We start from the raw sequence: 17103 nt of genomic DNA, 5'->3' as shown, positions 1-17103 counted from the left end.
CACAATGGTAAAATGCTTTATATTTCTCTGGGTATATACCCAGTAATGGGATTGCTGGGTCAAATGGTAGTTCTGCTTTTAGCTCTTTGAGAAATCACCATACTGCTTTCCACAATGGTTGAACTAATTTACACTCCTACCAACAGCATATAAGGGTTGCCTTTTCTCTGTAACCTAGTCAGCATCTGTTATTTTTTTATTTTTTTAAATTGTTGCCATTCTGACTAGTGTGAAATGGTATCTCACTGTGGTTTTGATTTGCATTTCTCTAATGATCAGTGATACTGAGCTTTTTTTCATGTTTTTCTTCTTTTGTGAAGTGTCTGTTCATGTCCTTTTAAGAGATGCAGTTTCACCATGTTGGCCAGGTTGGTCTCGAATTGCTTACCTCAGGTAATCCACCCGCCTCGGCCTCCCAAAGTACTGGGATCACAAGCGTGAGCCATTGCGCCCGGCCTTGTTTTTTGTTTTTTTTTTTAACCAGTACCACACAATTGTGGGAGTATAGCCTTGTAGTACGGTTGGTAACAAGATTCTTCCAGCTTGGTTCTTTTTGCTTAGGATTGCCTTGGCTACCCAGGCTCTTTTTTGGTTCCATATAAATGTTAAAATAATTTTTTCTAGTCCTGTGAAGAATGTTGGTAGTTTTATATGAATGGCATTGAATCTGTAAATTGCTTTGGGTAGTATAGCCATTTTAATAATATTGATTCTTCCTGTCCATGAGCATGGGATGTTTTTCTATTTGTTTGTGTCTTCTCTGATTTCTTTGAGCAGTGTTTTATAACTCTCACTGTAGAGCTCTTTTAGCTCATTGTTAGCTGTATTCCTGGGTTGGTGGGTGGGTGTGTGTCAACTGTGAATGGGATTAACTTTCTGTTTTGGCTCTCACTTTGGTTGTTGTTGGTGTATAGGAATCCTAGCAATTTTTGTACACTGATTTTGTGTCCTACAACTTTGTTCAAGTTACCAGCTGAAGGAGCTTTTGGGCCAAGACTATGGCATTTTCTAGATACAGAATCATGTCATCTGCAAAGAACGAGATGGTTTGACTTCCTCTTCCTATTTAGATGCCCTTTATTTCTTTATCTTGCCTGAATGCTGTGGCTAGGACTTCCAATGCTATGTTGAAGAGAAGTGGTGAGAGAGGGCATCCTTGACTTCTGCTGGTTTTCAAGGAGAATGCTTACAGCTTTTGCCCATTCAGCATAATGTCGGTTGTGGGTTTGTCAGAGATGACTCTTATTATTTCAGATATGTCCCTTCAATATCTAGTTTACTGCGAGTTTTTAACATGAAATAATGCTGAATTTTATCAAAAGCCTTGTGTGCATCTATTGAGATAATCACATGGTTTTTGTCTTTAGTTCTGTTTATGTGATGAATCACACTGATTGATTTTTGTATGCTGAAGCAATCTTGCATCCTAGCGAAGAAATCTACTTCACGGTGGATTAAATTTTTGACTTGCTGCTGGATGCAGTTTGCAAGCATTTTGTTAAGGATTTCTGCATCAATGTTCATCAAGGTTACTGGCCTGATGTTTTCTTTTTTTCTTTTGTTTCTGCCAGGTTTTGGTATCAAGATGATGCCGGCCTCACAGAATGAATTGGGGAGAAGTCCCACCTATTCAGTTTTTTGGAACAGTAACAGTCAGAATGGTATCAACTCTTCATTGTACATCTGGTAGAATTCAGCTATGAACCCTTCAGGTCCTGGACTTTTTTGGTTGGTAGGCAATTTATTACTTACTTGGTTTTGGAGCTTGTTTTTGGTCTGTTCAGGGAATTAATGTTTTTCTGGCTCAGTCTTGGGAGGGTGTAGTTTCGAGCAATTTAGAGGTATTCGTAGTAGTTTCTGAAGGTTGTTTATTTCTGTGGGGTCAGTAGTAACATTCCCTTTGTCATTTCTAATTGTGTTTGGATCTTCTCTCTTTTTTTCTTAGTCTAGCTAGTGGCCTATCTTATCAGTCTTTTCAGAAAACCAACTTCTGGATTTGCTGATATTTTGAATGGTTTTCTGCATCTCGGTTTCCTTCAGTTCAGCTCATATTTTTGTTATTTCTCTTCTTCTGCTAGCTTTGGGGTTGATTTGTTCTTCCTTAGCTAACTCTTTCTGTTGTAAAGTTAGGTTATTAAATTGAGACCTTTCTAACTTTTTGATGTGGGTGTTTAGTGCCATGAATTTCCCTCTTAACACTGCCTTACCTGTGTCCCGGAGATTCTGGTATGTTGTATCTTTGTTCTCATTATTTTCAAAAAACTTTTTGAGGTCTGTCTTAATTTCATTGTTTACCCAAAAGTTATTCAGGAGCATGTTGTTTAATTTCCCTGTACTGTATGATATTGAGTGATTTTCATTGTGTTGACTTCTATTTTTTTTTTTTTTTTTTTTTTGAGACGGAGTTTCGCTCTCGTTACCCAGGCTGGAGTGCAATGGCGCAATTTCGGCTCACCGCAACCTCCGCCTCCTGGGCTCAGGCAATTCTCCTGCCTCAGCCTCCTAAGTAGCTGGGATTACAGGCACGCGCCACCACGCCCAGCTAGTTTTTTGTATTTTTAGTAGAGACGGGGTTTCACTATGTTGACCAGGATGGTCTCGATCTCTCGACCTTGTGATCCACCCGCCTCGGCCTCCCAAAGTGCTGGGATTACAGGCTGAGCCACCGCGCCCGGCCGACTACTATTTTTATTGTGCCGTGGTCTGAGAGTGTGTTTGCTATGCTTTCAGTTCTTTTACATTTGTTGAAGACTGTTTTATGTCCAATTACGTGGTTGATTTTAGAGTATGTGCTTCGTGAAGATGAGAAGAGTGTATATTGTCTACACCTCATTTTAATTCTCGGATTATTCTTACATTATTGCTCTTACCTGGAATATTCTCCCTAAAGTAGAGTCAGGTCACATATTCATTTTGAAGGTTTTTCTGACCAAGTCCATCCTCACTGACCTACCTCATTTTCCTCTTGATTCCATACCACTTATAACTGGTAACACTGTATCCTCAAATGCATACACAAAGCAATTCCACCTTATTTCCCATCAACTTCTAGTCATACTGAAAAACATGGAACTGTATATAGTTATGCATCACCACCAATCCAAAACTAAGATTTTTATATTAATTTCTGAAAAGTCAGAAGAGGAATAATAGCCACATCACCAAAGAGAACAGTTTTGGCCAGCATAACGAAGTCCCCTCTGCTTTAACCTTTACAAGAAAAATAACTTTGTAAAGACCAATCGCTTGTTTTCTGTTTCTGCTTTCCTCAGCCTTCTTTGGTCTATAAAATGAAGCATTGCCTGATTCTTGAATTGCAAATCAAAGTCAATTAAGACCTTTAAACTAAATTTGTTATAATTTTGTCTTTGACAGCCACAACCTATAATTCTTGCCTTAATCTCTTCTATCCCCTCAAAGACAAACTAATTGTTCCAAAACTATAAAGATCAAATATAATTTTGAGAACTCAGCCAAATTCTTAGGACAAAGAGGAAAAAGTGTACAAAGAATTTTGTAGGATAAGTAACATCAAGAGTGAATGAAAAGCATGCTCCTTCCTTTATCGACATTTGCCAGCTCACCAGCTTGACAGGATAGAATCTCAACTACATCTTTATAACATTTAGCATAGCATCTTGAACACAGGTGGTACCAAATGTCTGTTAATAACAAACAAATGCCTTGAAAGAAACTTCTCACAATGTATTCGGTAGTCCACAAACCTTAAAAAATATCAGTCTTAAAGCAGGAAATGGATGAGGGAAAGTTAAAGTAACATGATAGGGCACGCATTCACTTCTCAACAGAGTATCAGAAGTATATGTTCTTACTGTGTTTTTTCAAGGTGACCTCTTAAAGCTGCCCTCTTATCTTTTAACACAGTACTTAATGACACTTCATTTCTGTCAGAGAAAAAATGTGCACCATTAAGAGAAGCAAAAATTTAAATATGAAAGCCCACCTCCTCCTAAAATTCAAATTCCTATGTTTCTACAGGCAGCCAAGAGGAAATTAACACAATGAATCTTGAAACTGAAGTATGTGAGGTGGGATAAGCAGCAGCACTGCTTTAAAAAGATACAGGGTTGGCAGGGGCAGAAGACAAGTCTTTGCAGTTGAACTTCTGAAAGCAACAAACACAACAGATCAACACAGCATAAAAGCCAGATAGCATTATGAGCTGAAACCTGAGCTAGATCCTGACTGTAGGAGCCTAGGATCAATGAATTCAAGAGTGTCTCTTTCTGGTACTCTGCATAGGCAAATTTAATCCCACAATAAAAGAAAAAAAAAATCCCACAAATTCCTTTCCCTGGCTCTGAAATAATATAAACATAATATACTTCTCATTTGTTTATCTTCAGAAATATATATTTTCTCCTCTTCCTATTTAGTCACACTTATATGGTAACTTGTCTTAGGTTTAGAAGCCGACATATATATTTATATATATGATCACTCAGAGTTGCTGATCCAATTTCCCTGGTAGCAATGCAGTTATCTCCAAATGTATCTTTATTTAAGCATGTTAAAAACTTTTTTACTTGTTTTATTTGAGTCTGTTTAATAATTCCTTCTTATTTGTAAAGACTCCTTTAAATTATGCCTTTCTTTCCCAGTCATTTATTGAATATTCAGTGGTTTAGATTAAGGAATTTAGAAATACAGTGAGTAATTCTTCACTTCAATATGCAAAAAATTAAGGTGCAAAGAGAAAATAAACACCTAGGCGAGAATGTTTTCCAGAATTTACATTTGGTTATTTTGTCATCTGCTGCCTTCTTTGAATTCATATATACAGATGCTAATACTCCCACTTTAAACGTTCAACAAGGCATTTTTATTCTGCTTTTTGCAGAAGGCTGATCAGCATCAAGATTTCTTCCAGCCATGTATGATGAAGACAGCATTTGATTGAAGACAGCATTTGATTATCATTCTGAATGACTTCAACATATCAGGACAATTTCTCCCAGAGAATATTTTGTTCAATAATATAAAGAAGCACTACCATTATTAAGAGTCAGAAAGCACTGAACCAGAGAAAGCAGTTACACACACATTTTGTCATCTGATAGAATCAACCAAATATATGAACAAGAATCCTGACACCTTAAAGATAAAGAAATCAGTAGGCCGGGCGCGGTGGCTCAAGCCTGTAATCCCAGCACTTTGGGAGGCCGAGGCGGGTGGATCACAAGGTCAAGAGATGAAAACCATCCTCGTCAACATGGTGAAACCCCGTCTCTACTAAAAATAAAAAAAAAATTAGATGGGCATGGTGGTGCGTGCCTGTAATCCCAGCTACTCAGGAGGCCGAGGCAGGAGAACTGCCTGAACCCAGGAGGCGGAGGTTGTGGTGAGCCGAGATCGCACCATTGCACTCCAGCCTGGGTAACAAGAGTGAAACTCGGTCTCAAAAAAAAAAAAAAAAAAAAAAGAAATCAGTAAACAAACAAAAGAAATACCAAAGCACCACTCATTATATCATTCTCTCTGTCCATTATTATACAACTGGTCAATGATTTTAAACAGCTATCAAACTGGTAAATGCAAGGCTTTCAACTGCCTACAAGTAAGAAAAACTGGTAACTTAAAAAATGATCTGCAATAAGGGCAGGCTGACAATGCTAGGAACTCAGAAGATGATTGCTAAACAAATTAAAGAGGCTTCATGGGATATACAGAACATAAATCATTCTTAGGAAAAATTAACTTTCAGAAGACTTTGAAAAAGAAAATGATACACGTATACTTTCCTATTTTTATTTCTAAAACATGACTTACATCCATAAATATTAACTGGATTGAATCTGCATAAGAGATAACTTAAAATCCTCATTTACCTCTTCAAATTTCTCTAGTTCACCAATTCACAGTAACTTAAGAAAAGCAAAGAGAGTGCTAATTTAAAAATTCACTCTTCTGTCACAGTGTAAGACGGCTGGTAGTACAGGAAATCAGACTGGTTTGATTGTTTATGTGACTTTTTCAAGGATTTTTACGACAATTTCAGGTGCTGCTCATAGTCTTCTGTCCACAAAACTAGTATTACATTTCAAAACCTCAGATGCAAAATATTAAACAGCAATGTATCCCTCAAGATGGGAAGCACAACTTACATGAAGTTGAAAAAGTTCTCCAGCTCCCTCACAGTCATTGGATGTGATTATTGGAGTATGAATATGAACAAAGCCACTGTCCTGAAAAAGAAAACCACAGTTTTCAGTATATTTGCATATTCAACAATTCCAAGAACACACAGCTTCTTATACTATTAAAATGGCACATTAAGCAAATGCTGTTTTATTTCGAAGATAAAGAAATTGAGGCCCAGATTTAATGACTTCCCAAAGTCACACAATTAGTCAGTGGCTGAGCCAGGACTAGAACCTAGGTCTTCATGCTCTTTAGTACTTTATTCTCTTTCCACATCTCTAACATATTGGTGGTGATTCAACAACATGTATACACACTGTAAGATAATGTATGATGATGCTGCCCGTGCTGCTAGGGGAATACAAAGCAATCGGTATAAACTTATCTTGAAATAAGACCTCAATTGTAATGAACACCAAAAAAGGAGAAAAATTAAGGTAGACAAAGAGAGACTGAATAAACAAATAGAAAAAAAAAAAAGCAGAAATGATCTTTATGAGATCTCTGTCATTAAACTGATGGCACAATGAACTCCACATGGCACAGGCAGTGTACTTCCTTTGCCTGAAGGAATATTCTGAGCAGCAACAAATCCATCCATTACTAAGGTCCCTAATTGCAGCCCTTCTGAACAAAAGTCTGAGACTATTTCCATTAGTGAACCACAAAAGCTGTTCCTAGTAGGATTGAAATAACCCAGCAACTTCAAGGTTACGCTTCTTTCATTTTGACTATGGATGTAAGCAAAAGGTTACACACAATGTAGATGTTTGCAGGGTAGGACTGCAGGTAATAAAAAATGACTTTATAATAGAAAGGTAGAATAGTATGTGCTTAATGCAAAATTCTGGCCTTGAAATCAGTACAATAAATTCTTATGCACATATTTCCGTCAAGTTTGGTGGAATGAATATTGTCTCTATGCATTGCTAGGGGCCTCCCAAACATGACCCTTCTTGAATTCAAGTGTTATGGCTACAATACAAAGTATTCAGCCAACAACTTGCCTTATGATGTGCCGGACTGCTTAAATATTCAAGCTCTAAATTAACAGTCTCAGAAAGTATTAAAATATATACTTAATCTGACAGTAACATGCCTAGAGGTGCTGCACAGAGCACATTACAGAAAACCAATGAAATATGATCAATAATATTATTGCATACAATTTTTATCTCCTAGGAGCCAAGAATTATGGACATGAAACATTTATTCCACATGAATGTAGGCAACTATGAACATGAGTGCAGTAAACAAAGAAAGGAAGTGAAAAATCCAAAGGAAATGAGGGTGGGGAAAGGGAGGTGGAGACGGAGGAGAAAATTTAATGGCTAAACCTGATTGCCAAAGTTAGAGCTGGTCAAATGCCACAAGAAACAGCACTGTAAATCTCATGAAAATAACTGTATGAGGTTTTTATTTAAATCACACACCTAGTGGGAATTATTTTTAATATTTAACTAATGCTAAATCTCACAAAAGGGTCCAGCAGCTTTCTTTGCTTTAAAACTGCTAGTAAGGCTCATCAAAGTTCCTAACATTACCAAATGCTAATAAAGGAGAGAGTACAAAGGAAGAATAATACAGCCGTGCAAACAAAGTCCAAAAAAGTCAAAGTGGCTAGGGGAGTAAAATGAAAAAAAGGAAAGTAAATAGCAAGGAGTGGTGAAGTACTGTGAGTATCTGCCTCAAATAGGTTTCCAGTGTCACGTACTTATACCATCCCAAAGCAAAGGGATTCCTAAATAGAGACATGAAGGCCAGAGAAGGGGCCAAAAACAAAAGCAAACACTTTCACCCAGCTTTTCAGATTCCGCCCATCACCTCCAAATATCTAAATATTTTCATACACATTCTAAATCCAGGTATTTTATAAGGCTCTAAGTATCCCAAAATTATAAAATTCATACATTAAGACCCATATACACCATTAAGAGAAGACTAATAGACTATCTTTTTTTTCCAAACGTAACTGAAATAACTATCATTTAATCAGAATCAACAAAAAAGGAAACGTGAAAGGAAGTGCTAGTCACAGGCAGGCCATAGGCAACACAAAGTGACAGCAAGAAGAGATTTTAAGAATCCACTAAGAGGCTGGGTACGGTAGCTCATGCTTATAATCCTAGCACTCTGGAAGGCCAAAGTGGGCAAACGGACTGAGGTCAGGAGCTCAAGATCAGCCTGATTGACATGGTGAAAGCTCATCTCTACTAAAAAATACAAAAATTAGCTAGGTGTGGTAGTGCACACCTGTAGTCCCAGCTATTCGGGAGGCTGAGGCAGAGGTGGCAATGAGCCAAAAGTGTGCCACTGCACTCTAGCCTGGGCAACACAGCAAAACTCTGTCTCAAAAAAAAAAGAAAATATTTCACAAAGAGCAGTCACAGGAACTCAAAGGTATAGCAATTTGGAGACATTCTACACAAAGGTAAAGAATACTAGGCACTTTGGTTGATCCAGGCAGGAGGACTGCTTGGGCCTAGGAGTTCAAGACCAGCTTGGGCAACACAGTGAGATCCCATCTCTACAAAAAATAAATTTAAAACAGCTAGCCACGCACAGTGGTGCATGCCTATAGTGTCAGCTACTTGGGAGGCTGAGGTAGGAGGATTGCTTGGTACTGGGAGATTGAGGTGGCAGTAAGCCATGAATGACTGCACCTCTGCACTGCAGCCCGGCAACAGTGTAAGACTTCATTTCAAAACAAACAAACAAACAAAAAATATTCCACATAGTCAGTGGCAGGCTTTAAAACACTGCCATACAGAGGAGAACAATTCCTGATATAGGAAGAACCTCAATTCATTGAGAAAGGGCAGAATCTTTTCTACTTGGCTCACTGAGGAAGACAGGAAAGTAAGTGATCCATTTTAGGAACACTTCCACTGGAATTTAGAAAAAAACTGGTGCCTACAGAGAAAATTCCTCAGATGTTTTAGAAACTTGGCTTTTCCAAATGACTCATTCCTTGAGGATTCTAAATAGCCAAGTTTTAGTACATAACAAGTGTGTCAATTTTATGAGCAAACAAGGTTATACACAAAATATTTTTCATACTGAAACCAAGAAATAGCCTTAGGACCTTAAAGTTTCCTAACTTAAAAGTACTGTTCAAGTTTCTATTTTTCCCCCACATTTCTATATTTTTATTAACAAAATTCAAACTTAAGAAAATTTTGTATTTGGAAGCTTAACATCTTTTAGCAAACCTAAAGTAACAGATCAAAGAAACAGATACAAAACATTAGGCAACATATAACTATTACATAATATGCCTTACAGTACTCCAGTAAGGCTTCTTTAAAATATATCACACATAAAGGTACATAATTATCACACATAAAGGTAAGTAACCTAGAATGAGGTAACAGGATTATATTCTCCAGGTCTTTACAATTACTAAGTTAATTTACTGCTACTCAAAAAGTGCCTACCTTTGTAACTACTCTATCACGAACGGTGCTAAAATTCAAGTTATTTCCAACCACTTGAATATTTTTCTAATTTTACTTTTAATAATTTTTGGCCAGGTGCAGTGGCTCACACCTATAATCCCAGCACGTTGGAAGGCTGAGGCGGGTGGATCACCTGAGGTCAGGAGTTTGAGAACAGCCTGGCCAACATAGTGAAACCCTGTCTCTACTAAAAATACAAAAATTAGCTGGGTGTGGTGGCGTGCACCTGTAGTCCCAGCTACTTGGGAGGCTGCAGGAGAGGAATCATTTAGACCCAGGAGGCAGAGGTTGTAGTGAGCCAAAGATCACGCCACTGTACTGTCCAGCCTGGGTGACAGAGCAAGGCTTTATCTCAAAATAATAATATATATATATTTTTTAAGTCAGGATCTCACTCTGCTGCCCAGACTGGAGTTCAGTGGCGCAAACACGGCTCACTGCAGCCTCCACCTCCTGGGCTCAAGTGATCCTCCTGCCTCAGCCTCCTGAGTAGCTAGGACTACAGGCACATGCCATCATGTCTGGCTAGTTTTATTCTTATTTTTACTAGAGACCAAGTCTCACTATATGCCTAGGCCGGTCTCTAACTCCTGGGCTCAATGGATTCCCCTGCCTTAGCCTCCCAAAGTGCTGGGATTATAGACATGAGCCATTGCACGCTATCTACTTAATTTTTTTATTTCAAATTTTTGTAGCTTGTCTTATTTTTTAATTGTTTATATATCTCTAAAAGCTTCAAGTAATAAATGGAGTATGTAAAGTGCACTTGTCAATACCACCACCTAGTGGCCAAAAGTCTACAAAGCCTTCAAACTAAAGTAGGTATACTTCATCAGCTGTTGAAGCCATGTGGTTAAAAAAAAAAAGGTATTTTTATGATTATGAGGTTCAAACACTAATGAAAATCCACATGGAATCGGACAGCAAAGTTTCTGAGAGCATATGTATCTGGACCCTTACAAACTACAATGGGATGACATCGTGTAATTTGATTTATTTTCTTTTGTTGTATCAAAAGCATATGCCTTAAATAAGGCCATGATGTTGTTTTCTTTAGCTCTTTGACCAAAAATTAATCTGAAGGAGATTTTTTTCAAGGGGCAAGAGCTTTTTTGGTGAGCTGTAGCAGGACTGTGTGAATTTGGATACAGCCCAAAGGAAGGCTATAGCCACTGTCACACAACTTCTGCAAATTAGCTCTATCTAGAGAAGTAGCACAGGTAGAGTTACAAAACCACATGGAATAACAATGAACTTTATCTGCTGGATCACTCCTTGCCTTTGGGGCCCTCCCATCCACCGGGAGAGAGGGTCTCTTCTTCACCTTAGTAACCTGTCAACCACATTAAACTGTGGCTTTCCCAGGTAGAGGGAAATGGCTGAGAAGCAAAGCCAAATGAGACAAAATGCCTTTAGTCATTAGAACAACCAACTTGCTCAACACCAGTAACTCGTTAAAATTAATGCTTACTTTATACAAAATATAGATCTATGACCAAGATGGAGAAATAGGAAACAACCAAAAACACAAAAGAACCACAACAACACAAAAAGCAAACCCCATGAAACAATAGTTTCCAATATACCAGGTATCAGGCAACAAAAGTCATCTCTCTCTGAGCTGGGAAACAAATGGTAAACCCTACCAGTAACCCAGCTTACCACCTTGAGATCTTCCAGGCCACAGCACTGGGAAGGGGAAAAAGTAAGGTAAAGCCAGCAGACTCCCTGAGTTGAAGAGACACAACTAAGAGTCTAGAGAGACCCAAGTGGCTAGAGTCCACAGGCTAGAAAATCAGAGTGGAGACAGCTATGGAGACACTGAACTCCAGAGAGCTGCAGAGGGCCACCCTGTAGTATTAGGCAGATCATTTGCATTTGTGGGACAAGAACTACCCAATGCTAGGGAAATACCCATCTTAAAGATTAGAGAAAACAGTGCCCAGTGCTTACACGCTGGCTGGAAACAGTACCTGTTCCACAAACTAGAAAAACTCATTGTTCACAAGGCACTAGGTCGGGACCTAAGGAAGGCTTTGCCTCCGCAGTGAGGAATAAATAGTACTGCACTGAGCACTGCTAGAGACCTGCTTAACAAATCACATAAGCAAGACCTCAAAGGATCAAACAGATAGCAATATCTGTGTGCACACCCATAGCACTCGCCAAGGTAAAATTCACAATGTCTGGTACCCAAAGATCAGTCACCCAGAGTCAGGAAACCGTAACTCATAACGAAGAGACCAAGAGAAGCTAACTCATAACAGACATGTTAAAATCAGGAGAAAAAGATGCACCATTTTAAAACAGTTATTAAAACTATATTCTATGTTTGAAAAGTTAGACAGACATAAAAGACATGAAAAAAACAGCCTAGGCCAGGCACAGTGGCTCATGCCTGTAATCCTAGAACTTTGGGAAGCCACGGCAGGAGGACTGCTTAAGGTTAGGAGTTGGAGACCAGACTAGGCAACGCAGTGAGACTTTATTTAAAACAAAGGAATGAACAGCCCAAACCAAACACCTAGATATGAAATCTAAATTAGCAGCCCCAGAAATGATAACTACATAGAAAAACATATAAGATTGTTTTATTATTTAAATCTCTTTAAACGATAATTTATTGCTTGAACGACAATAACAATGAATCACTGAATTTATAACGTATATAAAAGTAAAATGCATGCCAAAAAAATAACATAAAGGTGTTAAGAAATATAAGTATATATTATAAGGTTATTACATTATACATTAGGTGGTAAAACATCAACTGAAGTTAAAGATGTGTATTTTAAACACTAAAGCAGTCACTAAAATAACAAAACAGGGTTACAGTTAGGAGGAAAACAAAGAAGAAATAAGGGGCCAGCGAGGTGGCTCAAGCCTGTAATCCCAGCACTTTGGGAGGCCGAGGCAGGTGATTCACTAGGAGTTTGAGAACAGCCTGAACAACATGGTAAAAACTAAAAATACAAAAATTAGCCGGGCGTGGTGCTGCGCACTGGTAATCCCAGCTACTGAGGAGGCTGAGACAGGAGAATTGTTTGAACCCGGGAGGTGAAGGTTGTGGTGAGCCGAGAATGCGCCATTGCACTCCAGCCTGGGCAACAGAGAGACACTCCATCTCAAAAAAAAAAAATAATAATGATGCAAGAGAGAACAAAAAACAGACAGGACAATTAGAAATGGAACAGCAAGGCCGGGCGCGGTGGCTCAAGTCTGTAATCCCAGCACTTTGGGAGGCCAAGGCGGGTGGATCATGAGGTCGAGAGATCGAGACCATCCTGGTCAACATGGTGAAACCCCGTCTCTACTAAAAATACAAAAAATTAGCTGGACATGGTGGCACATGCCTGTACTCCCAGCTACTCAGGAGGCTGAGGCAGGAGAATTGCCTGAACCCAGGAGGCGGAGGTTGCGGTGAGCCGAGATCGCGCCATTGCACTCCAGCCTGGGTAACAAGAGCGAAACTCCGTCTCAAAAAAAAAAAAAAAGAAATGGAACAGCAAGATGACAGACTCAAACAAAACCACAACAATAATCACATTAAATGTATATGATCTAAATACCCAAATTAAGAGAGACTGATTATGAGACTGGGTATAAAAACCAAGCTCCAACCATATGCTGCCAACAAGAAATGCACTTTAAATATAAAGATACAAATACATTTGACCCTTCAACAGATGGATTTAAACTCCATGGGTCTACTTACATATGGATTTCTCTCAATAAATATATTGGAAAATTTTTTGGAGATTTGCAACAATGTGAAAAAGCTTGCAGATGAACAGCATAGCCTAAAAATATTTTTTAAATTAAGAAAAAGGTATGCCGCAGATGCATAAAATATATGTAGATATTAGTATATGTTATAATTTACAACCATAAATACACACAAATCTTTAACAAAAAGTTAAAATTTATTAAAACTGGGCCGGGCACAGTGGCTCACGCCTGTAATCTCAGCACTTTGGGAGGCCGAGGTGGGTGGATCACGAGGTCGAGAGATCGAGACCATCCTGGTCAACATGATGAAACCTAGTCTCTACTAAAAATACAAAAAATTAGCTGGGCATGGCGGCGCGTGCCTGTAATCCCAGCTACTCAGGAGGCTGAGGCAGGAGAATTGCCTGAACCCAAGAGGCGGAGGTTGCGGTGAGCCGAGATCACACCACTGCACTCCAGCCTGGGTAACAAGAGTGAAACTCCGTCTCAAAAAATAAATAAATAAATAAATAATTAAAACTTACACAAATGTAGACTGTACAGGGCATGATTTGTAGAGAGAAATGTAAACAAACGTAAAAGTGCAGTATTTTTTTTTTGAGACGGAGTTTCGCTCTAGTTACCCAGGCTGGAGTGCAATGGCACGATCTCGGCTCACCGCAACCTCCGCCTCCTGGGTTCAGGCAATTCTCCTGCCTCAGCCTCCTGAGTAGCTGGGATTACAGGCACGCGCCACCACGCCCAGCTAGTTTTTTTGTATTTTTAGTAGAGACGGGGTTTCACCATGTTGACCAGGATGGTCTCGACCTAGTGATCCACCCGCCTCGGCCTCCCAAAGTGCTGGGATTACAGGCTTGAGCCACCGCGCCCGGCCCAAAAGTACAGTATTAAATCATAACTGCATAAAAGTAGTTATATATAGTATGTACAACAATTTCATAGCTACTATAGTAAGCTCAAGTGTTGCAAGCATGCACATAAAACACCCTGTGATGCTAATCATTTCATGAGCAGTTCATCTCTCAGTAAACTGTGTGTCACAGTAAAAAGCAATCTCGTGTTCTCACCTTATTTTTCATCAGGTTTAGTGCAATACTGTAAACCTTAATTAACACCATGGGATGGGACCCTATGAAATACTTACTAGTGAGGCTAGAAGTACTCCCAAGAAGCAGAGAAAAGTCACAACATTAGACGTAAAAGTTTAATTTCTTAGTATGTACTATAGATTGAGGTCTGCAGCTGCAGCTGCCTGCCATTTCAAGACAAATCCAGCACAAAGACAACTTACAAAATTTTTCTTATGAAAAAAATAAGCAAATTGTGAAGCTGTTGCTACAGCTATGCCACAAGTGAGAAAATCTTGCACATTTTGTGAAATACAAAATACGTGCTATTCAATATTTACATTATCAATAAGCCTTCCAGTCAACAGTAAGCTATCAGTTATGTTTTTGGGGAGGCAAAATTTATATTTGGATTTTTTTTTTCAGACAGAGTCAAGTTCTTATTGCCCAGACTGGAATGCAGTGGTGCGATCTCGGCTCACTGCAACCTTTACCTCCTGGGTTCAAGCAATTCTCTTGCTTTAGCCTCCCAAGTCAGCTGAGATTACAGGCACCTGCCACCATGCCTGGTCATTTTGTATTTTTAGTAGAGGTGGGCTATTACCATGTTGGCTAGGCTGGTCTGTAACTCCTGACCTCAAGTGATCCACGTGCCTCAGCCTCCCAAAGTGCTGGGATTACAGGCATGAGCTACCGCGCCTGGCCCATACTTGGATTTTTGACTACATAAAGAGTTGGTGTCCCTAATCTCCATGTTCTTCAAGGGTTAACTGTGGTTTAAAAGTAAAAGGATGAAAAATATATGCTAATACTAATCAAAAGAAAGCTCTAATGGTTATAGCAATATCAAAATAGATGTGAAAGCAAAGAATATTAATAGAGATTTTAAAAGCTTGATAAAATTGATATGCCTCTAACCAGGCTAATCAGAAAAAAAAAAAAAAAAAAAAAAGGCCACAAATTATCAATAGCAGGAATGAGACAACAACATTACAGATGCTACAGATACTAAAATAAGGGGATACCTATAACTTTACGGCAGTAAGTTTAAAAACTTAAATAAAACGAATCAATTCTTGAAACTCAGACTACCAAAGTTCACTCAAGTAAAAACAGATAAGCTACAACTGTGTATCTATTCAAGAAATTAAGCCAGGTGCAGTGACATGCACCTGTAGTCTCAGCCACTCAGAGTCTGAGGCAGGAAGACTGCTTGAGGCCAGGAATTCAAGGCTGTAGTGCACCATGACTGCACTTGTGAATAGCCACTGCACTCCAATCAGGACAACATAACAAGATGCCATCTCTAAACAAATAAATAATTTTGTTGTTGCTGTTGTTATTTGAGACAAAGTCTCACTCTCTCACCCAGGCTGGAGTGGCATGGTATGATCTCGCTCACTGCAACCTCTGCCTTCTGGGGTCAAGTGATTCTATTGCCTCAGCCTCCCGAAGAGCTGGGATGGCAGGCACCCAGCACCATACCCAGATAATTTTTGTATTTTTAGTAGAGATAGGGTTTCACTATGTTGGCCAGGTTGGTCTCGAACTCCTCATCTCAAGTGATCTGCCCACCTCGGCCTCCCAAGGTGCTGGGATTACAGGTAGGAGTCACTGCGCTTGGCCAATAAATAATTTTAAAATGAAAAAAATGGTAATAATAATTTTCTGGGCATGATGGTACATGATTATAACCCCACCTACTTGGAAGGCTGAGGCGAGAGGACTGCTTGAGCCCAGGAGTTCAAAACTAGCTGGGCAACACAGTGAAACACCCATCTCAAGATAAAATTAAACAAAATAAAATTCAAAATAAATTGAAATTATAGATAAAAATTCTACCTCCCTAAGAAAAAAAACAAAACTTTGAAAGGGCACACAGAGATGAATTCACTAGTGAATTATCCACATTTAAGAAAGAAATAATTGTAACTGCATGGATAACTGTATAATTTTACTTTTAGAAAAGATAAAGGGAGGGAATATCCCCCGCTCCGCCCAACTCACTGAACAAGGTCAACCTTACCCTGATACCAAAACCAAAGACATTAGAAGAAAAGGAAACTACAGAATAATATCTCTTTTGAGTGGTGAGGCAAAAATTCTAAACAAAGTTAGAGCAAATTGAATCCAACAACATATTAAAAGGATAATACATCTATAGTACCGTATACCGTATTAACATATTAATATAAGACTGTTTTTTGGAGACAGAGTCTCGCTCTGTTGCCCAAGCTGAAGTGTAGTGGCGTGATCTTGGCCCAATGCAACCTCCATCTCCTGGGTTCAAGTGATTCTCCTGTTTTAGCCTCCTGAGTAGCTGGGATTACAGGCACCCCCCACCATGCCAAGTTAATTTTTTGTATTTTTAGTAGAGATGACATTTCACCATGTTGGCCAGGCTGGTCTCGAACTCCTGACCTAGAGTGATCCACCCACCTCAGCCTCCCAAAGTGCTGGGATTACAGGCATGAGCCACTGCACCGGCCAATGTAAGACATCTGCATTAGAATGTATCTATATTCCTAGAAATGCTGGGTTTAACATTCAAAAATTAATCAATGTACTTCAGCATCACAAACTAAAACAAACAAAAAAACCGCATAGGTCATCTCAAAAGATGCAGAAAAAAAATTAACAAAACCCAATACCCATTCCTGATAAAACTCAACAAACAAGAAAGAGAA

The 17103-nt window shown here is 39.0% G+C and overlaps 1 protein-coding gene across 7 annotated transcripts in view; it reads right to left on the bottom strand.

The window, feature by feature from the left end:
• The window catches only part of NARS2 (asparaginyl-tRNA synthetase 2, mitochondrial), a 147623-nt gene that overhangs the window by 116798 nt on the left and 13722 nt on the right, over positions 1–17103 (bottom strand). For all 7 annotated transcript variants that reach the window (XM_010345610.3, XM_003935045.4, XM_074400395.1 and 4 more), the window contains one exon: positions 6126–6206. In XM_010345610.3, coding sequence (XP_010343912.1) covers positions 6126–6206 — 81 coding nt within the window. The remainder of the gene's footprint in view (positions 1–6125; positions 6207–17103) is intronic.

This window comes from Saimiri boliviensis, chromosome 6, assembly GCF_048565385.1.
Source record: "Saimiri boliviensis isolate mSaiBol1 chromosome 6, mSaiBol1.pri, whole genome shotgun sequence".
Classification (NCBI taxonomy): Eukaryota; Metazoa; Chordata; class Mammalia; order Primates; family Cebidae; genus Saimiri; species Saimiri boliviensis.
This window is presented reverse-complemented; position numbering and strand designations above follow the sequence as displayed.